General features: G+C 36.9%; 5 protein-coding genes across 5 annotated transcripts; 4 read left to right on the top strand and 1 right to left on the bottom strand.

The window, feature by feature from the left end:
* Nucleotides 685-4,843, top strand: LOC105175310 (ubiquinol oxidase 4, chloroplastic/chromoplastic). The gene is made up of 9 exons (XM_011097717.2): nt 685-1,039; nt 1,459-1,660; nt 1,875-1,968; nt 2,188-2,303; nt 2,910-3,018; nt 3,337-3,405; nt 4,055-4,126; nt 4,219-4,266; nt 4,377-4,843. Exons 1-9 carry the CDS (start codon nt 885-887, stop codon nt 4,598-4,600), a joined length of 1,089 nt encoding a protein of 362 aa, XP_011096019.1. The 5' UTR covers nt 685-884; the 3' UTR covers nt 4,601-4,843.
* LOC105175309 (E3 ubiquitin-protein ligase COP1) lies at nt 6,389-13,543 on the top strand. Its single transcript, XM_011097715.2, has 13 exons — nt 6,389-6,894; nt 7,765-7,842; nt 8,124-8,279; nt 8,547-8,909; nt 9,260-9,414; nt 9,493-9,558; nt 9,766-9,844; nt 10,107-10,262; nt 10,348-10,446; nt 11,505-11,609; nt 11,716-11,895; nt 12,820-12,930; nt 13,010-13,543. The coding sequence occupies exons 1-13, from the start codon at nt 6,574-6,576 to the stop codon at nt 13,175-13,177; spliced, it is 2,037 nt and encodes a 678-aa protein (XP_011096017.1). The 5' UTR covers nt 6,389-6,573; the 3' UTR covers nt 13,178-13,543.
* On the top strand, nt 14,424-16,794 carry LOC105175308 (probable tyrosine-protein phosphatase At1g05000). The gene is made up of 5 exons (XM_011097714.2): nt 14,424-15,028; nt 15,117-15,210; nt 16,300-16,357; nt 16,437-16,480; nt 16,558-16,794. Exons 1-5 carry the CDS (start codon nt 14,790-14,792, stop codon nt 16,741-16,743), a joined length of 621 nt encoding a protein of 206 aa, XP_011096016.1. The 5' UTR covers nt 14,424-14,789; the 3' UTR covers nt 16,744-16,794.
* Nucleotides 16,802-21,289, top strand: LOC105175307 (HSP-interacting protein). Its single transcript, XM_011097713.2, has one exon. The coding sequence runs from the start codon at nt 18,768-18,770 to the stop codon at nt 21,021-21,023; it is 2,256 nt and encodes a 751-aa protein (XP_011096015.1). The 5' UTR covers nt 16,802-18,767; the 3' UTR covers nt 21,024-21,289.
* LOC105175306 (1-aminocyclopropane-1-carboxylate oxidase) lies at nt 22,356-24,089 on the bottom strand. Its single transcript, XM_011097712.2, has 4 exons — nt 23,889-24,089; nt 23,475-23,701; nt 22,982-23,315; nt 22,356-22,900 (listed from the first exon to the last, which is right to left on the bottom strand). Exons 1-4 carry the CDS (start codon nt 23,991-23,993, stop codon nt 22,613-22,615), a joined length of 954 nt encoding a protein of 317 aa, XP_011096014.1. The 5' UTR covers nt 23,994-24,089; the 3' UTR covers nt 22,356-22,612.

The raw sequence follows: 26,995 nt of genomic DNA, 5'->3' as shown, positions 1-26,995 counted from the left end.
CAATTTATATATATAAATTTTATTTTATTAATTATATTGTATTAAAATATATTATATATTATATATATGATTTGAAATTTTGAATTATATGCAAAAATATTCTTTTCATTATATATTTTATTTTTTAGATTTTGATATTTAGTACATGTATTTTTGAATAAAATTAAAAGATACTAAAATTATATATATATATTAAAAAATTGGTTTTTTTCTGTTAAAAATCGAAAAAATCGAACTGAGTTTGGTTTTTTATTTTTAAAAAAGATTAACTGAATTTTTGGTTAATTTAAAATTAAGTTCAATTAACCGAAGTACTGAACTGAACACTCCTACCTATATTTTATCTTATTGGATAAATATTGATTTATTACCCATATTATATTTGATTAGACCATATCGATTATTTATTCCATACACAAAAATAAATCATTTCTTAGTGGTCAGCACGGTTACGTACTAGTTAGAATGACGGCCCAACTTGAATTAGGGCCGGGAAGGACAGCTCTGCCCTAACATAGTGAAGTTTAGGCCCAGTAATTTATCTAACACATGCCCATAATGAGGGCCCAAATCGGCCCATTTCCGGTAAAGAATATGCAGCTCAATCCACCGGAAACAAGGGATTAATATCTTGTGCTAATAACAACAAAACTCTAGGATATTTCGAAATTGATCCCTATGAGCAGAAGTTTCTGACATTGGAGGCCCTCAGATGCCGGGTCTCGGCTGCTTGTTTCTATTTTATTTTGGGGTACGACTTTGGAGTTTGTTTCGCAGGAAGGAAAAAGGCGGCCCACCGAACGTCAGTTCCAATTTAGATTCTTCAAGTCCGTCACCAGTTCAAATGAGCAGGCTTTAGGCACAGGCATTGGGAAGGAGCGAAAATGGCGGTTTCTATTTCTTCCAACATGGCTTCCGGTGTTCTTCTTCCGGCGCCCTTTTTCAAGAAAGGGAAGGACTTGCGATTTTCTTCATTGCAGTGCAATTCTGGAAGCCCGATTCGTCTGAGTAATTGTGCTTCAAATCCTCGGTTCTCCAGGTATAATTCCTTGTTCAGAAATGGTGATTGGTTTGTTTTAGTGGGTTTTGTTGAATTTCTGATTGATTTGAAATGCTGGAGATAAATTAAACATAATAATGAAAAGAAAGTATATTTTCGGTTGACTTTAATATGGATATCAAAATTTTCAAATCAAATAAAGTGAAAACCTCCATGGAAGTAACTCTGTTTAGCGATTAATGAATATATCCCGTTTTTGAAAAAAGGAGCTTGACTTTTGATGTATTGACTTTCGGTAATCTTCGATCACCTGATAAAAGTTCAAATTTGAAATTATTGATCCGGTCAGTAACACCATTCTTAGATTTTTCACTTGTTAAATGCATTGAGAGGTGCTTTATATACTCCTATGATTAACCTGACTTGTGTGTTCTACTGTTTCCTTTGTGATTCAAAAGAAAACGGCTTTTTCAAGTTCAAGCAACAATATTACAAGAGGATGATGAGAAAGTGCTAGTCGAGAAGTCATTTGATCCAAAAAGTTTCCCGGAAAAGGAACGAGAAGGAACACCTGGTTCCTCGACTGATGATTCACCGTCCTCCAGTGGTTTCGAGAAGTGGATTATAAAACTTGAGCAATCTGTAAATATTTTTCTCACGGTATGCCGAGCATTATTTTGGTATCTGTAGTATTCAGTTTATAGTTACTTGCTGCTTATGGTTTGTGTTTAACGAACAAATATTTCGTGATAGGCTCACTGAAAATTTTATTTGAAAATAGTGAAGGTCTAACAGAACATCCGGCTCATGCTGTCTTACATACGGCATTATGCTATCCCTTCTTATTATAATAAAGTTTCATCGACCATTTCAGGACTCTGTGATAAAGATCCTTGACACCTTGTACCATGATCGTCATTATGCAAGGTTTTATGTTCTCGAAACTATTGCCAGAGTACCTTATTTTGGTAATGTCTTGAATTTTACATCATATGTGTAATGATTGTTTTGGTGTAAAGTTTCTATTCGACGCCCCTAAACATGTTTTAGGATGTAAAGTTTTGAATGAGGATCAAATATGTGTATTGGATTATTGATTGCTAGACATCACATTTAAGTGTTTTTGTAAAAGAATAGAGCATTAATTATTCAATATCCTCAGTTGCTCTCTTTGTATGCTATGGCAGCCTTCATGTCTGTTCTACACATGTACGAGAGTTTTGGATGGTGGCGAAGAGCTGACTATTTGAAAGTTCATTTTGCTGAGAGTTGGAATGAGATGCATCATTTGCTTATTATGGAAGTAATACTCCTTAATTGAGGTTTTTTATTTTTGTCCATGAGTACTTGATTGTTTTATTTATTCTTTCAGTAAGCTTCATCCATAAGTGTATTCAGTTACTTTGACAATGAGCTCATAATGCGTATAATTTGTAGTTACTAAAAGATTTCATCTTTATAACTCAAAGATAAAGAATTTTGTGAGGAAACAACTAGGATGATTTAGACTGCAGGTGATACTTTAAAAGGAATCACTACTATACAACACAAAAAACTTTGACATTTTTTCAAGTTATTTACCTACCATTGTTTCAGGTTATCAATTTTTTTTCGGTTGGGCTGTGTCTCTGTGTGTGTGTTTGGGGTGGGCGGTCGGTGCTTGCCTAGAGTCTTACTGCATGCCCCCAAGATAAACAAAAATAAGTCTCTGAGTATTCATTGTACGAACTAGAAAATAAGAAGTTGGAGAAATTAATTATGTTCTACTTGCAACTTATAGCAAAATATGAATTTAGTGTGGTTCACTGCCTCTTTAACCTGAATGCAGCCCATTCAATCCCTTGGGCATAGCTACTTGGGTCAATCCCTTATTTGTGTCTTTTCATTTTATATGCCCCGTCTTTTGCAGGAATTAGGAGGAAATTCTTGGTGGTTTGATCGGTTTCTTGCTCAACACATTGCAGTCTTCTACTATTTTATGACTGCTTGTATGTATGCTTTGAGTCCAAGAATGGCATGTAAGTATGAATTTGATGCTAACAATTCATTGTATTATGGGTCTTGTATCTCTTACATGGCATGCCTTGCATGTTTCAAATTATATGATTTTATCCTATGTACATAAAAGTGAAAACTTGAAAAGAATAACAATCGTCCGAAGGGTTATCAAAGAGGTCCTTTTTCCTTTTTAAAATGCACATTTTAGCTCACAATCGTTTCAAGCTCTTGAGTTTTTTGAGATATCCTTTTTACCTTCTTGGGTGAACCTGTCCCATTTCCCAATTGGGGAAAGGCTTCTAGGGGATATTTTAACTTTCAAGAGTTGATTTCTGCAGATCATTTCTCGGAATGTGTGGAGAGCCATGCATTTGAAACTTACGACAAGTTTATCAAGACTCAAAGAGGTATATCATATAAAAGATACCGTGTTCTTACTTGTGTTCTTACCTCTGCATGTTTGCTCCCTCAACTTGGCAATAAGTTACAGCACTATTAGGTCAACCTTCCTGATATTTATTAGGGATGATTACATTTTCAACCCTTGACCTATAGTCTATTTACACAAACCACTCCACACATGTCTTTGCAAAATTACACATATACCTCTAGAAACGTCAACATTATTTTACACTGACCACCTCTGTTTTTGAAAAATTACACACACCCAAAAATTTCAACACGAGTAAACAAACTATCCCTGCTTTTTGGCTCATAGTGGTGGTTTCTGTATTTACACAAAAGATAGGCATAGTTTGTGTAAATATACCATATATAAAGGGGTATAAATGGAATTATCCCTATTTATTATGAACAAACATCTGTTAGACACAAACGATTTGTTGCTAATGGAAGGATGGAGAGAAAAAATTCTTTTTTTTTTTTTATTTGTTTTGGGGGGCGGGGGGGGGGGGGGGTTTTTTTCAAATTTTTTTGTGTCACCTTGGTGGGGGGGGGGGGGGGGGGGGGGGGGGTTGAGAGTTTTGTTACAATATTCTTGAGTAACCTTTCTTTATTCATAATGTTGCTGATGAATATCTTTTGTCTGATCCATAGAGGAGTTGAAGAGATTGCCCGCTCCTGCAGTTGCAGTGAGATATTACACTGAAGGTGACTTGTACTTGTTTGGTGAGTTGAGTTTAGGTTCCCGTCTTTCTTTGATAATTTGTAACTATACTTGTCAAGGTTAACATTTTTCAAGTGCTATGTCACTTCTTCAGATGAATTCCAGACTTCAAGACCTCCCAACTCTCGACGGCCTAAAATAGGTGCGGATAATAGGAAAAACATGTATCACCCACTTTCCCCTTACCCTGATTTCTCTGATACAAAACCTACTACATTTGACTAACAAAACCGTGTTTTTGATTGATTGCAGAGAATTTGTACGATGTCTTTCTTAACATTAGAGATGATGAAGCAGAACATTGCAAGACAATGAAGGCCTGCCAAACTCATGGTACCCTCCGCTCACCTCACTCGTATCCAGACAGCACTTGGGAAGATGACGATTCAGGGTGTGTCCTGCCTGAGGCAGATTGTGAAGGCATTGTTGATTGTATAAAGAAATCTGTAAGAGACCCTCCAGCAAACAAAAGATGATGCATCAGAAACCCCAAAATCCAGGAAACTTGATGCAGTTGAAAAAGCCTTACATTACCCAAAGAATAAACATGTATAGGAAAATAATTATCCTAGTGCAATGTTTCTTTTCTCTCCCTGAAGGTATATCACAGTTATTCATAGCTAACTCTCATTTGGAGATCATTGTTATAGTGTGTCAGATGTATGGAAACATAAGAAGTACGAGATTTTACATGTTATGTATCATAATATTTTCAAATACCAGCTAAATTAAAAGAATGGGCATGTACTGCAGGCTATACGTATACAGGATGCTGAAAAGCCAGAAATTGATGCATTTTTGCAAACGAAAGAAAAGTAAGATATAAAGCAGTTTTGATGAAATTAAAGCAATTACGAAGTAAATATAATATATTTATCATGTAATTAATTATTTTTTAAACTGTATATCAATCACACAATATAATTAATATATTTTACCTATTAGTATATTATATTTATTATATAATTAATATAAATTTGATCAACTTTCTCATAAAAGAGAGCTGGATCTGTGCATACTGTGTCCTGGCCAAAGAGCGAAGGAAAAGGTTTCCTCGGATTTATTCATTCAGAAGCAACAGGTTGCTGTAACTTCTCCAGCCAATAGGATGGCGCTACAACTGGGAATGACCAGTACATCAATTTCCAAGAAACCAAAACCAAGGCGGTTATTGAAACAAGTCGGCCAATCCTACAGCAACCAAAACCCTTTCATAAGAATTCAAAGACATCATCCGAAATCTCCAGATAAGAAAAACACACAAATGCCCATTGTCACACATGTAACTCCCAAATCCTATTCATTATCTCACAATCAATATGTAATTATCTTATGGTACTTATATTTTTACAAGATTTATACTATAAAAGATTCATAATTTTCAATAAACCAAAAGTGAAATAGTGATGAGTTATATATTTGCTGGTATCCAAATTTAATTAAAAGGGGTTATTACACTCCCTTATGATATATGGTATAATTATACCTATATCTCCAATATTTTGAGAAATTATATCTAGCACTCTTAAATAATAAGTCTCTTAGTTAGTTAAATTTTATTGAATTTATTGATATTAATAAAAAAATTGAATAAAAAGTTATATTCACCTTTGATTGACTGATTACTTAATTATTGAAGGTCAAACAATTTTTTTTCGTCTTAACTACTCTTATAACGATGGAGATACACTTCCTCACATTTATTAGCATTTATGAGGTTAATTTGGTAATCAAAATACTTATATGACATGCAATAATAATAATAAGTTAGTTTGGGGGTATATATAGTATCTTTTTTCCTATTCTTTTTATTATATTCGTAAATTTGATGACTTTTGACTAATGAAAGAACTTATTTTTTAGACGTAAGCAAATCTTAAAAATGCTAGATGTAATTTTTCAAGCTACAGAAAATTTAAGTGTAATTATACTAAATTTCAGGGAATGAGGAGTTATTATACCTAATTAAAATAAAAAAATATATATATTTTTACGTACACACAATAATTTATGACACTATTATAGCATTTTTCTTTTTTGTGACAGTAATGTTCTTAAGTTCATTTTTATTTTGAAAGTGATATGTTAATCTATATATATATATATATATATATTTTATTTTATAATATTTTTAAAATATAAAAAATATTTATCATTGGGAAAAAAATACAATATTAATATGTCACACTAAAAGATACTTATGATAGGAGTTGTGCTTTTTGGTGTATGCGAATAAAGAAAAGGAACACGCGCCGCTGCGACGTGGTCCTATTCTGCCCATAAAATTCTTCCCTCTTGTCTCCAACACACACACTTGCACTTGCACACTCTAACCGTCTCCGCCCTTTCCTTTCTTCACTCGTACGGAAACACCTACCAATACCATACATAAACACGCACAGCTCCTCATGTAGCTCTACTCCGTCGCCTCTTCATAGACTCGGAGCCAATGGGGGGCGGAAGCATCTCGTTCGGCACTATGGTTCCTAAAGTGAAGTCCGAGCTGGTGGATTCCTCCGCCCAAGCGCCGCCGTCTCCGGCGATTACTCCGTCGCTGTCATTCGGGGAGTCAGAAAAGGAGCAGAAGGTGGATAAGGATATGTTGTGTCCGATATGCATGCAAATAATAAAGGATGCGTTTTTGACGGCATGTGGACATAGTTTTTGCTACATGTGTATCGTGACTCATCTTCAGAATAAGAGTGATTGCCCATGTTGCTCTCATTTCCTTACGGCCAATCATCTCTACCCTAATTTCCTTCTCAATAAGGTTTGCTTTTCTATCGTTTTACTGAAGTGTTTTCCTCATGATGCGTTGGTTCCAAGTTGACGTTAACTTGGTAATTTGGAGAATTTAGGAGGCTACATTTTTGCAAATATATTTTTATACCTCATACTTAATATACTTTCCGTAATTTATATATTTTTCTCACCACGTTTTCTTCTTCTATCGGATCATTGAAATACTGGCTTATCGTTTTAAGCTATAAATTTTGTGTTTATACTTGCTTTAAAAGAGAAATATTGAGATTATCGGCTGCTGAAAAGTAGACCTTCTATTTGGCATTTTACATTAAATAAAAAGTTCCCGTAATTGTGTTTATCTATCTGTAATAGAGAGAAAAGGGACCGAAAGAAAAGGGAGGCCTTGGATGATTGAGAGGTAATTAGGTAAAGATAATCATTGTTGGGAATTTGCATTGAAATGTGTTTGTGAGGAGTGATAAAGGGCACAGTGGAACTTTTGATTAGTTTGTATGGCTATGGAGTGCTTTCTCGTTATTGCGGAAGAGCAACTATCAGCCAATTCTGTAGAATAGAAGCAGGGTTGTTCGGTAATTCATTAGTCAGTGAATATTGATTTGTTGTGAATTCCATTAGATAAATAGAAAGTCGATGATATCATAATAAGCTTGCCTCATAACATCGGTTGTTTGAATTGGTGAGTTGACTTTTAAAATTGATGAATGATTTAAATTTCCTAGTCAGGCATTGAAGTCATGAATTTCTAGTGTTTCAGTGCTTTCTCTTGCCCTCGAACAATAGCATGCATCCAATAAGATTATTTCCCTTGCATTGATTTAGTGATATTGTATGATTCAACCTGCATAGGCTCATGGTACATTATTCCATTTTGTAGTTATTGATGAAGATTTCTGCTCGCCAAATAGCTAAAATTGCCCCTCCCCTGGAAGAGCTTCGTCAGGCATTTGAACAGGTCAGTTGCAAATTTCGGGGTCTCTCTCTCTTTTTCTTTTTTTTTCCTTCCCCCTTTCCAGAAGATAACAAAAGCAATTTTTGTAAGACTCAGAACCAATAATAGTGTCATCTTTATTTCAGTCAGTATTATGTTTCAATTAAAGGCCACTTCTCCAGTTGATGTTAATCTCGGTGGATCCGGATATATATTTTAATATTCTCTAGTTTCGATTCTTATTGTTCGGCATTTCATACGTGTTTGCTTTTGTAAGATTGTGCTCTAATATGATATTTGGACAGGGATGTACAACTTCGGTCAAAGAGCTTGAGAGCCTCTTGTCTCTTCTTTCAGAGAAGAAAAGTAAAATGGAGCAAGAAGAGGCTGAGACAAATCTACAGATACTTCTCGACTTTTTGCACTGTTTGAAGAAAAAAAAAATTAATGAGCTTGATGAGGTGCTTGGTCTTCCTTGTTTTATTTATGGCTTATTCATAATCAAAATAGAAGATTGCTCCCAAGTTTTGTTTAGTATCTTGAGCTACACAATATAAGTGTCTGGTCTTTGGATACGTCAATATAGTTGTATCCATGATGTCTGGATTGTTAATAACATATCTGTGAAACGTTATAAGGTTTCTGAGGCAGCATGATGACTTATGTGCCCTTAAATTCAAATAGAACATGTTACCTGTTGTACCTTTTCATTCGAAGTCGTATTGCAGATACAAGCCGACCTTCAATACATGAAAGAAGATATTAATGCAGTAGAGAGACGTCGAATAGAGTTGTATCGAAGAAGAGATAGATACTCTGCAAAATTGAGAAAGCTTGTCAGTGACCCCTGTTCACAGTCAGTGTTGCCATCATTGGATGATAAACATGGTGGCCCCACTGTCTCCAGAAACGGCATTACACAAGGTCAGTTTTGCATGAGTTCAAGTGGTGGTTCGCAGAACAGAAAAGTTGATGCAAAATCTTCTGCAAATAATTTAATCCCAAGGAAGGATAGTCACAGTGGGTCAGACACGCAAAATCTTACTCAATCTGGACTGGCATTGGCTAGAAAGAGGCGGGTCCAGGCTCAGGTAGCAATCCCTCAATAGTAATCTCCTAGAAGCTCTATAAGGTAATAGAGAGGTAACCTTGCACATGTTGTGGAGGAGATGGATTGTTAAATAACAACATATCCGAGAGTTGTCACTTTCAAAAGGCCAATTTTGAATGCTTATGAATTTCCTGGTCTAATTTTAGGTCTATGTCTTTTTGAGGGTCCGGCACCCATGCCTATCTAAATTATTTGGCAATTATTATGTCAGTTATTTTAGCTTCCACAATGCCTAGGTTAAAGGTCATAACGTAAAATGCTAAATTGGTTGTGTTAGAATAATTTTCTCTTTTTCTCATGCAGTCTGCTTGATAATTTCTATTGTTACAGTTTAACGACCTACAAGATTGTTACCTGCAAAAACGGCGATCTTGGGCAAGGCACACACTGGGACAGCAAGAACGGGGATCACATGGTTATAGAGAAGGTTACCCTGAAGGACTAGAGGATTTTCAGTCTGTTCTGTCAACCTTCACAAGATACAGGTAAAGTTCCATGGCAGACCTTAGTTTCTCTCATTTTAATGCGTGCCCACTTAATAATGTGGTTTAGTTGTTAATCAGTCGGATGCGAGTTGTAGCTGAACTTAGACATGAAGATGTCTTTCACTCGGCTAATATTGTATCAAGGTGAGTGGATTTTGCTGCATATTGACTGGAATTTGATTCCTGAAAACTTATACTTGTAAGTTTGGTGTTCAGTCGATTTTTGGATCATGTATGATATTGGTCTCTGCTGTATGCCCTCTTTTCATGCTCTCCCTTAGGACTTTATCCGTATGGTCATATTCTGCAGCTTACCTGTCTTGTATTTAAAGGAGTCCTTCTCTATTGCAGCATAGAATTCGATCGAGATGATGAATTGTTTGCTACAGCTGGAGTATCACGCCGTATCAAGATTTTTGAGTTCTCAACCGTGAGTATAAGCAAACTTTGTACTGGTGCTGCATTTTGTATGTCTGGCTTCCATGTGGTTTTGTGCTTGAGTGATTGTTGTAGAGTCAGCTTCTCTTTTGGACTTTCTATCATTGCATTAGTGGTACAATTAGATGCTAAAGTCTTTATTTGTCTGCTATCAGTGAGACTTCAGTTGACATTTAGGGTGTTCAGATGTTTTCTGAGTATTTTTTATGTTTCGGGTATGACTTAACAACTTTGGTGTGGCAATTGCTTACCAGGTGGTTAATGAACCAGCTGATGTTCAATGTCCTATAGCGGAAATGTCCGCTAGATCCAAACTGAGCTGTTTAAGCTGGAATAAGTATGCAAAGAGTCAGATCGCTAGCAGTGACTATGAAGGCATCGTAACCATTTGGGATGTGACTACTCGACAGGTAGTCCTATCCTAGTCAATTGATCTGTTCTCCCAATTTAGTCCATGTAGGAGGTCCCTCTCATATTTTTTTGCAAATTTTCTAGAGTGTGATGGAGTATGAGGAGCATGACAAACGTGCGTGGAGTGTGGATTTTTCACCTACAGAACCTTCAATGCTTGTGACTGGAAGTGATGATTGCAAGGTACTTGGAAATGTGAACTCATTCTATAGTGTCTAGGAAAGGCAGTTTCTTTCTACATTGAGGGATCTGTTTACCACGGAACAACATATTACCCCTAATAATATCCTGCTTATTCAGTTTTTAGATGCACTTTGCACTTCTTTGAGAAGTGTTGTTCCGCAGATATTGTTTTTTCACTTGGTACCTAGACCCATCTTAAATTCAAATTGAACTGGTTATGAATTACTGAAATATGTGGGGATAAATGACTTTTTTCAGTACTGGATATTATTGAGCCTTTCACATATTCTTGTTTGTGAGAGATCTCATTATGCAATTTTAGTGAAGAATATTCTAATTAATAGGTGATAAAAACAAATGGATGTTGGAGGTCTGGCATGATGTTTGCCATGAAGACAGTCTTGATTAGTGGAACAGTGGAAACTGAACTGTCATGATAATTTATGCTGTAATGTCATTTTCTTGCATTTTGTCAAATCTTTCCACTAAACAAAGTCTCATTATTTGGACTTACTTCAACTAATTTTCAGTTGGGTTGCTCCAAACCAAGCACAATCTAATTGTTGTCCCGGGCAGGTGCATTTTTTTGACCTCTTTCTTGAATACTGAACTTGGTACTCTTCTAATGTCTGGCATATAGTTTCTTCTATCGCAGTTTGCTCTCTGTTTGGCAGTTATACTCTTTATTTGCTTTGACTTCGCAATATTCCCATATATACATCCTCTTTCTCATATTATAAGTGAAGAGCGTGCAGATTGGCTTTAAACAGATCATCGGGTTAGGTGCTCCATGCCATCTTTGCAATCAGATAATCCAGTTAACATTGTGGAGGCTCGGCTTAAATCTTGATCAACTGAGTGAGGGGAAGGGTGGTTGGGTGATGTATAATGATATCCTATAGAATGTTTGTTTCATATAAGGTCCAACTATGCTCTGTATTTGCTTCAAATGACTTCATAATTGCTATTTTAAGCACTTAATAATGATGTTTATTGGTAACACCTGTTTTTGATATGATATAATCATTTTAAGTAGACTAACTCCAGACATTCAACAGGTCAAGGTATGGTGTATAAAACAGGAAGCAAGCGCGCTCAGTATTGACATGAAAGCCAATATTTGTTCTGTCAAATACAACCCTTCATCCAGCATTCATGTAGCTGTAAAGCTCATTGCTTATTACCTTGCTGGTGTTAACTGCTGCTTTCTTTCTCAACATGCCAGCCAGATGAATTAAGTATGAGTCTGTTTACTCGTGTCTCTCGCAGGTTGGTTCTGCAGATCACCATATTCATTACTACGACTTGAGAAAAATCAGCCAGCCATTGCATATTTTCAGTGGGCATAGGAAGGCAGTATCATATGTTAAATTTCTGTCCAACAGTGAGCTTGCTTCTGCATCTACGGACAGTACTTTGCGGCTATGGGATATGAAGGCAAATCTCCAAGTAAGTTGTAGTTATCTCTCATACGTTATCGTTTTGTTCTATTCATAACCCGGTACTAGGTTAGGGAAAATTATTTGTTTAGTCCTTTAAGTTTATCTGCTATTAATTTTAATCCTTTAGATTTATCCTTTTCAGTTTTAGTCTTGTAACTTTTAAAATTGCTTAATTTTAGTCTTTTTAATCCAATTTTGGACAATTTTACCCCTATACAGCTTTTCAAGAACAATTCTAGTCCATATATATCCATTTATTTTGCATTTCATAGCTAATACTCGCCTAGAATGTGGTATAGTCTCGGATTATTAAAAATATATTTGTTTATTACTTTTAGAGTATTGGATGGACTATTAGCCTTAAAGGGTAAAAGAGTCATTGATTACGCTAAATGACCAAACCCTACGCGAATTTGATAGATAAAAGACTAAATCTAATATCGCCAAAGACAAACGACCAAAATGAATTCAGACCAAAGTTATTGGACTACAATTTTCTTTTTCCCTACTATTATGATTTTTTCTTCAGCATTTACATTAACTGCGAAATGGTAAGCTCCACTTAAAAGGGAAAAATTAAACCAGTGGAATTTCACCTTTTTCCTTGTATCAGTTAGAGCCTTGGTAGAGTCTGAGCCGATGAACTTATCTGATAAAGAAAATCAGATGGAATGAAGAAATGTTGTAGATGATTTTGCCTTTGTACGAATCAGGGCCATGGGATCTTTTAATCTTTGTTTATTGGTCATGCTTATGCAATAATTATTCCTAAATTAGCTCGTAATGGCACCAAACAACAGAGCACTGTTTTTATCTGCAGGACTATACGCGTATACGGTGTGTCTTGGTTCTTGCGGAATTATTATCTGTTTTGACCGTATCTGCAAGAAGGTTGAAATTGATATTATCATTCTTCTGTTCTTTTGTTCAGCGATGCATGTTTAGAGGCCATAAAAATGAGAAGAATTTTGTGGGTCTAACAGCAAACAGCGAATACATAGCATGTGGCAGTGAAACAAATGAAGTGTTTGTGTATCACAAGGTATCATTGTATTCTTGTGTGTCTTGGCTAGGTTCATCTGTCAAATTTTGATTTTTAACCAGTCTGGGACCTTTTGCAGGCAATATCTAAGCCGGCAGCACGGCATCGTTTCAGCCCCGATGTCGATGAAACTGGTGAAGACACAAGCTCACACTTCATTAGTTCTGTGTGTTGGAAAAGTGACGGCTCAACTATGGTAACAGCGAATAGTCAAGGGACGATCAAAGTCCTTGTACTGGCTCCTTAATTCACAAAAGCAAACCAAAAGAAAATGCAACAGTAAATCCACATAGAAAAATATGTCTTTGAACAGAGTTCGATTCTTCCTTCTTGTTGTGGGATATGTTTAGTATAGAATGGCTAGGAGGTTATTATCGCTTTTAAATGGGAATTTTTTAGAGGTTCAGTTTTAACTTTTGTTGTCTACATGTAAAGACAGGATATTCTTAACTTTGATGGACTCTGGTATGAAAGGTAACAACAGAACTGGATCAGGTGATGTCTAAGCTAAATTCATACCATCCAGAACGCGGGAGTGGCAGATGAATTGAACTCTTAGCTCACATTTCTCTCCTGAAGTTGTTCACGGGATCAATATTTTACTTTCTGGTCATTTGTATCTCTTTCAAAGTCGTCGGTTTAGATTATTTGTCAATGTGGTGGATGAATTCTATGGCTATCACATGAACCCTATGTGCAAGAAAGGGGAACAGTGCCCCTGAAATAGCTAGCAAAACCAAGAAGAGTGTCTAAAGTTGTGACTCGTGACGAGGGGAGAGAACCCCATCCACATACATTGTAACGGACTCTCCTTGAAACACCAAACGCACTCCGAGTTAGTGTTGGTCAGGCAACAAATTCTGGGATTGGGTTTTTTGTTGTAAATTAATGATATATTGGGTTGCAAAACTTATATGTAAAACAAGATTTATATCATGATAATATATATATATATATATATATGTGTATAAAAGCAAATAGAATATAAAATTATATATAACTGTGCATTAAAGATCTGCACTAGTTCATGACATTAGCTATTGAATCCGATCCCCATCAAAAGCGGACTCCTGAGTAGCCTCGGCGGATCCAGCTTCTCGTGCTCTCCTATTCACTGAGAGATTGTTTAAGGTCGTTAAAATTCGGTAAATTTTAGTTTGTTCCTCGTGACATTAGTTGAGTAATTGATAATTGTTATTGTATCGTATGCGTGGAGGTACTTTTGACAAGTGTTGGAGAATTATTAGTTAATTATGATGATAAATGAATATTACGTGGAATCTGACATAAAAGAAAAAAAAGAGTTTTGAATCCCATATTCTAATTTTAGTATTTTTCCAAATATGAAGAAATGAAGAAAATAAAAGGTAGAAGTAGGGTATGATGAAAGTAAGTAATTGAGATGGGAAAAGGCAAATTATATTAGGTAAATTTAGGTGGTGTGTAAAAGGGGGAAGGTGGGGGATTTTCTTTTCTTTTTGGCAATTGATTTTTGTATTTGTGATCAAAATAGGGAAAAGTAAAAGTAGTTTTAGTAGATAACATGTATATACATACATACATACATGTACATACCCAAATACTGATCGCATTCGGTTTTGGCCTTTGGCTTTGGACGGTATATAAGTGAGGAAAAGCCCCAAGGATTTCCACCATCCGCATCATCAACCTTTCTTGCCGATTGGATCTTTCAAGATTCCAAAGAATCAAACTGTTTTTTTCTTTCTTTTCCCATTTCTCCTAAATCCGCTGCTCTCAAACAGTATTCAACTCCAATACGTACACAGCTTCTCTATTTCTCTGTCGCCGCCGTCTCCGATTCTCCACGTTCTCATCATGCGCTCTTTGGCGCCAATGATATGAGCATCTACGATTGTCAGCCACCAATGTGCCTCAAAAGGATCCGGAAGACGCTCGTCTCCCCCGCCGCCGCTGATATGCCGCCGGAAAGGACTTCTACGGCCGACATTAACGACGAAGAGAATCTCTTTGTGCCGCCGCTTAACTTCTCTATGGTCGATTATGGAATATTCCGGTCCGGCTTCCCCGACACTGCTAATTTTCCGTTCCTGAAAACCCTAGGCCTCCGATCGATCATGTTCGTTCAAATTCGAAATTCTCGTTTTCTTTTTCCTATGTCGTATGTTGGATCGAAATTTTGAAAGTAATGCTCTTACATACTGCAGATATTTGTGTCCGGAGCCGTATCCTGAAGTAAATTTGCAGTTCCTTAATGCGAATGGCATTCGTCTTTTTCAGTTCGGGGTCGAAGGATCTAAGGTAATTTTAATTTAGATATTTACCGGCAGGTGTGCTTTATATTTGTGTATTATGTGATAATCTGATTGTGGAGAGCGAAACTAAAATTAATGATCCGGCCTGATTGCTTCTTTGGGGAAGTTCTGTATTGTCTTGATTTATTGAAACTACACAAGAATTGCAAGCTAGTCAACATGAATGTGGATAAGAGAAATAGATTGGGTTAAGTATTGCACTTGAAACAGTATGTTGGTTGTATGATTATTTTCATTATATGTTTTAGATGGAGATATCTGAATGCATCTTTTTTGAAGGATAAGTAAATGGATCACATATACTCAGTTATGCATCTATAGTTTGAATTGTCTTTTTTTTTTAACAAAAAAGGTAAAATTGCATAAGAGAGCATTTATTTGGTGTTTTCTTTCAATGTTCTTTGGGTTAACTTGTATAGGCTTGGAACTTTTTTTTGGAAAAAGAAAAACTCCTTATTTCATAATTGATCGTGTGCAAGATATGTGCTTCAAATATATCCTTAGAAAATTGATACTGAAGGAGACACTGGACATAATCATGATGTGGATAGTGAATTTTTATTGCTTGAAACAGGGTTTAATGTTTTTACTCAGTGAATTAATACTTGGAAGAACAAGGATCAACTTGATAAAAAGAAAACATAGGATGAAGCAAACACACAGAAAATTCTTGATCTTTGTAGCCATTAGTGGCCCAGATATTCTATCAAACCATGTCATGATGGTGATGTTGGGAACCCTTTTGTTGAATGTATCACTTGAACTAGATTTGATATGCATCAAGTCTGAGTTGCAATCTCTGTTGTATTACATAGCTGGAGCCACACAACATCAAATGAGCACTTCTAAGAAGGATTTGTGAGGTGCTTCTCAGGCACTGGGGTAAACTTTCATGAACTAGTGATGTGATTGTGTTTTCTGTAGTTAAAATGACCATGCAACTTATCAGTCCCTTTCACTTGGAATTTGTTTGACTAGATGGGCTAGCTAGGAGCTTTCAAAATGAATGAAGTAGCATGATTCACCCTTTCCCTGTGGATCATTATCTGATTTTAAATCTTCAATTGTTGTGCAGGAGCCATTTGTAAACATCCCAGATGATTTAGTTTGTCGTGCATTAGAAGTATTACTAGGTACTTCTGACTCTCCTTTGGACCTATATATATATATATATTTATGATTGAGATGTTCCTAACTGAAACTCGTGTCCAGATGAAAGAAACCGTCCCCTCCTAATTCACTGCAAGCGGGGAAAGGTACTGGTGTATTTCCTCTCTTAGGCTTCCTAGTCACACGTTTCTCTGTCTAACATTTGCTTCTTTGTGTGGTACAGCACCGGACTGGTTGTGTTGTGGGATGCTTTAGGAAATGGCAAAATTGGTGCCTGGCTTCAATTTTTGATGAGTACCTGAGATTTGCAGCTGATAAGGCTAGAGTTTCAGACCAGAGATTCATGGAGTTGTTTGACGTTTCTGGCATAAAGCAGATCCCATCGCAGGATTCATATTTGAAGAGTTGAAGCTTGTGATGCTCTCCAGGGATGGAAAAGTTAAAAATAGGGAAAAGCAGCCGGGGAGGAATGAGATATTCCTTGATTTATATAGATACCAAACAGACTTGAGGCAGCAAATCACTACTATCGAAATGAAATTATTGACTCTGGTAGGATATTGTTAACCATATTCTTTTAGTAATCCGGGGATCCATCCTGAGAACCCTTCTTAGGGAGTTGACAGTGTTACTTTTTCGTCTAACAGAGAGCTAATCGTAGCTGCATGGCAGCAGTCTCATCCACCCTCTCTCCAGACTATTTTAATTGTTGCAAAATCTTTGACTAAGTTATATTTCCATCAAACCTAAATTCCCAGAACCAGATTGTATGCATGATGTATGTTTGAATGTAAAAAGTTCACAAGAGTTTAATCCAAATAAGAAAGGTCCAAAACTAGGTCGGTACAACTCCAATATGAAAGGTAGGATCATTGTCTATCTTGTGATTAATAAAAGAATTACGAGTATTTATGCAACAAGAAAGCTACAAGCATTTGTGTAAATTCTTTCAATACCTTAATTAGTAGGCCCACATCAATCTCATGTGCTTTATAGTAAGAGGTATTAAAATTATTAAAATAAATTAGCATATATATTAATAATTAATTTTATCGTCACACCCTTTCATACTTTGTTGTTCCCTTTGTTATTTTATTCCATATATTAATAAAATACAAACTTCAAAGATGCAGACGTCCTATTATTTGTAATTTCTTCCCAACTTTTTCTTTTTACATTTTTTTACTCAATTTTTGATTTTGTTACACTTCGCATTTTATCTAATTTTTTAAATTAATTTATTTTTATTAAAAAATTGAAGAACAAAGTATAACTGATCCCTGCATTTTACCCTTGATAAAAAAAACAAACAACAAAGAATGTGCTTTCACCGAGCCGTCTGGCCGGAACAGGGCAAAAATATTTCATCCGATTTTTCGAAATATATTTGCAAAATTAAATTCACAAGGCAATAAAATTAATACATTAAATAACCAAGTTTTAACAATCAAAGGTTTGCTTCCAGCTGTATCGAGGTGTTTTTCGTGTCGCATTTCTGCTTTTCTAATTCCCAATCTCTTGAAAGGAAAATCCAAAAATTCGAAATCTATTTTTGGTTTATCAAATTCATAAATGGGGAAAAGCTGTTGCATATTAGCAAATAGAATAGAGATGTGGACGAGCAACAATCGAATCGTCAATGGGGAAAAATGACGACTGAAACGATATCTCGCCATCATTATTGTACCTCTTGTCCTCATCGATGAGAAGGAACTAAGATACCGCCCCATTCCATGAATTACGAGCAGAGGCGATTTCAAGATGAAATGAAAAACCAACGATCTCAACATATCAACAACATTCTTCGCTTTTTTGTCTAATTGTGATAGGTGGGGGTGGGGCGGCGGGAGGTGGATGTTAGATCGACGTTCGGCGTGCGGGTCTTTTAGAAGTGGAGAGCTGGTGGGATTAGATACTGCACCAAATTTGGCTTTATATAGAGTTGGGCTGGCTGCAGGTTGGGAAAGAACCCTAATCTGTTCTAGTTACCGTTTTGCCCTTGCCATAGAGTCACTGGAGAGTGGAGACATATTGTAGGGAGAAAGCAACGGTGATTGTGGCCACAGGCTGATCCAACGGTTTACGCTGTCTAGGGTTTGAAATTGAAAGAAAAACCCTGTCGTTCAAATTTTCTCTCTGAAGAACCACTGATCTCGAACCTAATTCTTCTTGACAGATTCTTTTCCTGCAATTCATCCGCTGGGACTTCTCATTTCGAACAGAATAAACACTCAACTTTCTTCACTATAGGTGTGCTCGGCTTGTAAGTACGTCTCTGTTTTTCTTTTTCCTCTTTCTTGCCCTCTGTCATTTCCGGATTTTTAAGAAAGGACTTCAAACCTCTCATTGAGAAAGCGTCGGAGTAGGGTTTGATATTGACAGCTTATCTTTAGTGAATAGAAATTGAATCTTGGGTGGGTGGGGAAGAATTATATGGGTAAGTCTGGGGGTAGGAAAAAGAAAAGTGGTACGAGCCTAAACCAGAGCCAGAACCCAGTTGCCGGTGGAGATAACCCTTCCCCACCTGTTGTTGGAACTGGTGTTAATTTGGACTCTTCAGCTTTCCTGAAAAGAGCCCATGAGATCAAGGAGGAGGGTAACAGAAGGTTTCAAGCCAAAGATTATGTGGGTGCTCTTCAGCAATACGATAATGCCCTTAAACTTACTCCAAATGTGCATCCTGATCGAGCCGTATTTCACAGTAATAAAGCTGCTTGTTTGATGCAAATGAAGCCAATTGACTATGGTGCTGTGATATCCGAGTGTACATTGGCGCTTCAGGTACAGCCGCAATTTGTCCGAGCACTTCTTAGGAGGGCTCGTGCTTTTGAGGCGGTAGGGAAGTATGAAATGGCTATGCAAGACGTGCAATCGATGTTGATGGCTGATCCAAATCACCATGATGCCTTGGACATTGCTGGACGATTGAGGATGTCTCTTGGCGCTCGTCAGGAGACCCAGCAGGACCCCCAGCGCCCATCACCAGCGGCCCTTGGGGCATCTGCAGTTCGTGGGACGCCAGTCGTGGGCCTTGGACCATGTTCACCAGCCAGACCCGTACTTAAGAAGCCAGTGTCTTCAGTAGCAGCACCAACTGTGCCATCTAACAAATCGGAAAAGTTTTATCTGATTCCTCCGGTTGAGAATGGTCCTGGGACCAAAAACCAGTTGCCGAAAGTTGTCTTGAAGTCTTCAAATGGTTCTTCAGTTCCCACTGGAAATTCTGGTAAGGATAACCAGAGGGAACAGTCAACTAGTCCATCAGGCTCGCTTCCACTTTGTGAGCAAGCTGCACACTCTACAATGCGGTGGAGACCGTTGAAGCTTGTTTATGACCATGATATAAGGCGTGCCCAGATGCCAGTGAATTGCAGTTTCAAAGTTTTGAGAGAGGTGGTAGGCAAACGTTTTCCTATGTCAAAAGCAGTGCTGATTAAATACAAGGACAATGATGGTGACTTGGTGACTATAACATCTACGCATGAACTTAGAATGGCTGAGTCATGTGTCGACGACCTTATTCAAAGTGACCCTGATGCTGATAAAGGAGACTCGATTGGTATGTTGAGGTTGCATATTGTTGAAGTGAGTCCTGAGCATGAGCCACCCTTACTGGAAGAGAAGGAAGAGACACCTCTTGTGTTTGAGATGGTAAAAGGAGATGAAAATGTGTCGCAACCTTCACTTGCTGAATCTGCAGTCGAAGCTGCTCATTCCAAGATTGATAACACTGAGAAAGTTGCTCAGGAGGAGAAAACTGGAAGACAAGAAGAGGTTGACTGCAAGGAGGTGGAGATGGATGATTGGTTATTTGAGTTTGCACAGCTGTTCAGGACCCATGTCGGGGTTGATCCTGATGCTCATATTGATTTTCATGAGCTCGGAATGGAGCTATGTTCTGAAGCCCTTGAGGAAACAGTGACCAGTGAACAGGCTCAGAACCTTTTCAAGAAGGCTGCTCTGAAGTTTCAAGAGGTAGCTGCTGTGGCTTTCTTCAACTGGGCAAATGTTCACATGTGTGAAGCAAGGAAAAGAATTCCGATAGATGGATTGGTTGCTGCTTATGATTGGGTGAGAGAGAAATATTCTCGTGCCAGGGAGAAGTATGAGAAGGCTATACTAATCAAACCAGACTTTTACGAAGGATTGTTGGCTCTAGGTCAGCAGCAATTTGAAATGGCAAAGCTTCAGTGGTCATTTGTACTAGCAAAGAAAGATGACCTGTCAAAATGGGATCCAACTGAGACTATAGATCTTTTTGACAGCGCAGAAGAAAAATTGAAAGCAGCAACTGAGATTTGGGAGAAGCTGGAGGTGCAGAGAGCTAATGAGTTGAAAGATCCTACTACAAGCAAGAAGGATGAACTTTTGAAACTGAGGAAGAAACAAGGTGGTGGTGCAGAAGGTGATTCCTCCAAGTTAGGGGGTCAGGGGGATGTTTCACCCGAGGAAGCAGCAGAGCAAGCTGCAGTTATGCGATTCCAAATTCATCTATTCTGGGGCAACATGCTTTTTGAGAGATCTCAACTTGAAAGTAAATTGGGCTTGCCTGGTTGGAAGAAGAACCTGGATGTTGCAGTTGAGCGATTCAGACTTGCTGGAGCTTCTGAAGCTGACATTTCGGCAGTGTTAAACAATCACTGCTCTAATGAAAAAGTGGCTGATGAACATGAGAAGAAGACCCTGTAGTGTTACTGACGTGGTGTTGGAGAGAAAAGCCTTCCCCTCTGTTGATGCCTTTCCTGTTCTCTTGTGTCATGCCTCAGGGGAAAGAGAATGCCTACCCTCTGTTTTGAAGTCTTATACTTGGAAGATCTTCGGTCATGTCCATGTAATTCATGGACTTCCAAGCTGACCCTAACTTTTTGCAATGATTTCTTAGAGAAATTCTTTTACTGATGCACATTATAATTCAATTCATCAGTTGTATCACAACTGAAAGATATACTTTGATTTTAAAGGGAGTAAAAACATAGCGACACGATTATGTTCTTTCAGAAGTTCCGAGTCTCAGTACCAACAAGTGGCTGTACAAACTTGCTTTTATCTGCTGTGGTATTAATCTTTCTTTACATGGAAAAACGCAACTACATTGTTATCCTCTAAACATAACCTGCTAACTAGAAAACATGCTTTTGACTTCATTACTTTGAGTAACTTTTGATAGTAAGCTTTGCTGGTGATGAAATTAAATATTAAAGATCTTAGTTGTTCCTAAAGGGAAGCATCGGGAAAACATGTAATTTCGCCAAATACTGTACTTAATACCATTTAACTGGTTTTATTTGCAAATGGCGTGTGATGAATAGCCCAGAAAAAGTGATTATTGCCAAATGAGCTGTTTGACATCAGGAATAGGTTTCTGATTAGCTGCTGCGTTTCTTCATGATTATTTCCTGCTGTTTGATCTTGACTCAGAGATCTTAACATCGTAATGACGTTGGGATCTTCATATCTACTCCACTTCCAGTGGTTCCAATTTCCTTCAGGATACTGTGATATAATGCACGATGCATAAGTCCACTAAGAGTTGAATGCCATTATACAAGCATAAAGATTGCAATCGTGGAAGTTAGTAGCAAGAACTTGAATTGAACAGGACATCCTAAGTGTTGATTGTCTTCTCCCCAAAATCTCCTTTAGGAGTCATGTAGTTTTTCAGAAAATTCTTATTCAGAGTAGATTTGATCGAATCAAACTAATTACATGACAAGTGTAATTGCATTTGCGATTCATCAATTTCCACCAATCACATGGCAAATTAATTTCTCTTGTCATATAATTATTTTAGGTTTAATCAAACTCGGGCCGAGTTAGAACTTTGCATAGTTCTTCGGTGTTTGGCAGCATCCGTAAAACAGTAGCAAACTGCAGTGAAAATTGAGAACAGAGCATGCACACTCAACATTAGTGCAGGCCCGTCTATTTGAAAGTCCGTGAACTTTCCCCCCTGAATTGCATTTCCAAGATTAAAATATTGTCTAGTAGGTTCACATTTGTTGGAATTCCACAAGAACAATATTGACAATGTATTTAATGAAGAGATTTCTTATTCGAAACTTTTGGTCAATTAACATACAGAATTCCGCTTCGACGTTCAAACCCAATACAGGACACGACAGTAATCTAGCAAGCGCAAAGCCAGACAAACTCCCTAAACCATTCATATTTAACACCCAGCAGATAGACTTTTCAACAGCCATAAATTACATCAACAGTAATTAGACCATATTAAACTCTAACAATCACCACTTAATTTTACTCTAAAACAGTAATAATTAAGCAGTTGCAATTGGTCCCAGATTAGCAGAGTTCTGCATGGTCTTAAAAGCTTCAAATCTTGGCTCCTTGGCCTGGAACTTGAGCCCAGCATAGAGCTTCATGTAGTCCTCGAACACGAATTTCGGGTACAGATCTTTCTTCTCTTCCTTCTCAACCAATGCTGGGGCTGGATAGATCACCGCATCACTCCCCGGATTGTAGAATGAAGCAATTGACATCCTGGTTCCATCAGTTTGGGCAATCACTCGGTGCATCACGCTCTTGTACTTTCCATTTGTGATCACCTTCACAACAGGGAAAACATTTTTAAGTTAGAATCATAATCAAGAACTCCAGTTCTAAGTGCTAATGTGGAAGAAATTCACCTCAAGCTGGTCACCAATGTTGACGACGATTGAGTGTCGCATGGGCGGAACGTCGACCCATTCACCGTCTTTGAGGAGCTGGAGGCCGCTGACCTTGTCATCCTGGAAGAGAAGGATTATGCCGCCTGCATCTGTGTGGGCGCGGAGGCCCTTGATCAGGTCCGGCTTGGGGCACGGTGGGTAGTTGCTGACTTTGGTGCCAAAAGTCGGGCCTTTGGAGCCATAAAATGCCTTCTTGAGATAACCTTTCTCAAGGCCAAGATTCTCACAGAGCAAATCCAGGAGCTGCTCCGCCAGTTTCTCCAGCTGGGCCGCAAACTCCTTCATAACCTTCCTGGAACCATCACCCGAAGAAGACAAGTAAGGTTGTAGCTATCTCAAGAACAGTTGGAGGACAGTAAATAAATCCTGTCAGTTTGTGTGGTCCCAAACAAGTGGAAAGAGAGAGTAATTTACGCCTGCAGATTGATTGTTCAAAAAGATGAAATGAAACCTGTATTCTTCATCAAGATCAGGGATTTCTGAGATATTGGAAACAGGGAGATGGCGCAAGAAGAAGGTGCTTTCCCAGTCCAAATCATTGATCTCAGACTGAACAGCCTCCAGGCCCTTGCTCGCCACCATTTCCTTGAACCGTTGCTCCATGCATTTCCTGTAGTGCTCTTTCGTCAGCCTCTCCACAGTGTCCAAGAACTCAGGAGCAATTCCATGATTCAGCAGCTGCCAGATTAAAGACAACATGACAACAATATTACAACCACGTACGATATTATCAACTCAATGAAATCTCTGCTAAGTTTTAACAGAGAGCTCATCACGGCCCCTTTTCGTTCCATATCTAGCTAGGACAATACACACATACAACTCTGTGTGTGTGTGTAGGAAGTGAAGGTGTAAGTAAGAGTACCTCAAAGAAACCCCAGTTTTCACAGGCATCTTTGATTACGGCCATTGTTGCAGTCCTTTCTTCTCCGTTGAGCTTCTCCATGTTAACCACTGGGAAAGTTGCCATTTCTCACTGTGTGTTGTGCGTGTGTGCGTGGGATCTCTTTGTACTTTAGTAATTGAGTAGAATATGGATGATTTCTCACTGTATGATCTGAGCAGCTCTTGGAGGGATATTTATAGGGGTACGAGGGTCTGCTCTTGGCGCCGATCATGACGTTACATGCGTTTTGTTAATCTAACTTAATTGTGATAAAGACCCACAGGTCCATTAATCTTTTCACAAATTTCTATAAATTCAGTCAAGCATGTGAATTAATTCTTCATATGCCAACCAGTGCTACTAACTCCATCCACATTTATCAGCAGTTGAAGCTCCAGAAATTATTGGATCCCTCAACTAATTAAAAAAGCTGTCGATATAACTGTGGTAAATGGGGAAATTATCTATATATCAAGTGTAATATAACTTATTGTGCGATCCGTATACACTTCAAGAAAAATGATCAATTTCGAAAACTTATCCTAAATATGAAGTTCTATAAATATGGCTTCCAAGATCATTTGTCGTAGTCTATCTACAGTTAGATTATACTATAAACAAAACGCGTATCCCATCTCCTAATAATGAATAAATTATTGTAATATCAGTAATTTTTTATTGTAGATTAGGTAGAAGAAAAAGAAAACAACAAGAATAATAATCATCATAGCCCAAATAGAAATAGGAAGGTAAGTGAATATGTTCATTACTCTGATATGAAATCAAGAAACCATAAAACCACACTATTCCACTTAAAATCAAGATTCTCTACATTAATATAATATTCCACATCAACAAGTATGAATAAATGTTCAATCATTTAAAAAATAATAATAAAATGTGGGCATATATCCAGAAACGAAATGTAAGTAGTGGGAACAAGAGTCGTGGAGCATGTATGTGGATCACATCCTATGGACCCCTACCAACTTTGGCTCAACTCTGTAAAATAACTACTTTATTTTTAATTTTCTTGATCCATTTCTTTGTGGGGGGTAGGCCCCTTATTACTGATGCCTCTTCTACTTTCCACATTCTCTTCCCCTCATTCACCCTGCCTGCTATTGCTTTTTTTCCATGCACATCCCATCATCTTTACAAGAACGCAAGGGAACATCCAATCCAATGCTTTATTTTTTTACATTTTTAGGCTAAATTGCAACACACTTTTATAATGCTTCTAATAATTATGAATACCCTTTAAAATTAGCGGCGTTCTGATAAATGCCCCTACAATGAGCAATCACAAGGGAGTATTTGTTAACAATCGTTGATGCAAAGAGTATTTGTAATTTTTCAAATAACGAAAAATAATAGAGTACCCATTATAATTTATCATACTCTTTTACTGTTACTCTGAACTTACTCTTTTTCAGTTTTACCTTTGACAATATTTTTATATTACTTCATTACGGAATCATTGCATTTCGCGCTGGCGTGCTGACGATCGTTTGTTATAATATATATTGATATGGAAGCAAATATTAGTTTATGTGCACGAGTACTTGGATATTTAATAAGCTAAGTCATAACTACTTTTTCATAAAATATTTCTATTAGAAGGAGAGTTTAGACCAATTTGACATTTGAATGTTTTTGAGTGGGATTGAGGAAAAGTAATAGAGGGAGAACGAAAAAGAGGATGTTTGGTTTGGACAACTTAGGTAGAAATTTCGTCTCTCTTACCTCGTAGCTTTTCCTAAATATATACAACTCGTTTAGCTTTGAACTTGCTTCTTAGCCTAATAATTGCAATTAGCAATCGTGCAGAGTGCGATTTTAGGCTAATATGGGGGGTCATTCATGCGTCTTTACAAATAACAATTACTTCTGAAGTAAATTGCTTACAAAAGTTAATGTCAGTAGTGACTGTTACCCTAAAAGACGATGGATAAAATTTGTGATTATCTAATATTCTCCACACTTATATGAATTTGGACCGTTCAAATTTTTATTTCAAATCATGTTGTAGTTTTTATATATTTTATATAATATATACATATAACATTTGTAAGAAAATTTTAAAATTAAAACAAATAACGTAACAATGTGTACATGTAATAAAAAAATATTCAATAAGATTTAAAATAAAAAATTCAAATTCGAAATTCAGATGCAAGTTGTAAATACGTATTAGTTGGTATTTGTTCTGCTCATATATTATCCTGTAATTAATCTTGGTAAATGAATATTTCTTATACCAAAATAATACAATATTGGTCGTGATTTTAAACTTTATCTGGACATAAATTCAAGTACTAGATGAAAATAGTGAAATTTAAGTTGAGAATTAAGAATTGATTACTTAATATAATTGTGTATTTATAATTATATCCAATTATGATTTTGAAGTGATGTGATATTTAATTATGATTTGATTTTGGAGTGATTTTTCTCCATTTTTCATCATTGTTAAGAGGTGTAAATCAACTATATAAACAGATGAATATTGTAGTTTCAAATCAAAAGAAAATAATACAAGTCCGTCGTCTAGCCATTTATCTCGTAAACGTGTGATGCATGATTGAATTACGTAACTCTTTATTTTATGTCAATCACAAATTTCAGAGAAATATTTATAACTAACAAGAACGTTATACTTTTTTCTTCAACTTTTCTATAAATAAATAATATATTACTATATAAATCTAGTTGGACCATTCAACGGGACTCCAAATATACTTAGAACACATACACATAATTCAAGAAAATTCCATATTTATTTTTTTGGTGAGAAGAAAATTCCAAATTTAGTTCAAATTAGAAAAATTGACCAATCCACGTCTAATCTTAATTCCTAAGTTAAGACTTGTTCCACATAATTTAATTTTATTGAACAACTTAACATTTAATATATTTTCACAATTAAATCACATTGCAAACGAGAAAATTAATAAAGATGTTGACAGTAATATGAATGCAGAGCATCGCCAATTTCAAGCAGACAAAACCAAGATATTGTGTTCAGATTCTACAAGAAACTTACAATCAAGGTAAGGAAAGCAAGCCCCCCCCACCCACACACA

Source organism: Sesamum indicum, linkage group LG12 (genome assembly GCF_000512975.1).
Source record: "Sesamum indicum cultivar Zhongzhi No. 13 linkage group LG12, S_indicum_v1.0, whole genome shotgun sequence".
Classification (NCBI taxonomy): Eukaryota; Viridiplantae; Streptophyta; class Magnoliopsida; order Lamiales; family Pedaliaceae; genus Sesamum; species Sesamum indicum.
The sequence above is the reverse complement of the archived record's forward strand: the minus strand, read 5'-3'. Positions and strand labels throughout refer to the sequence as shown.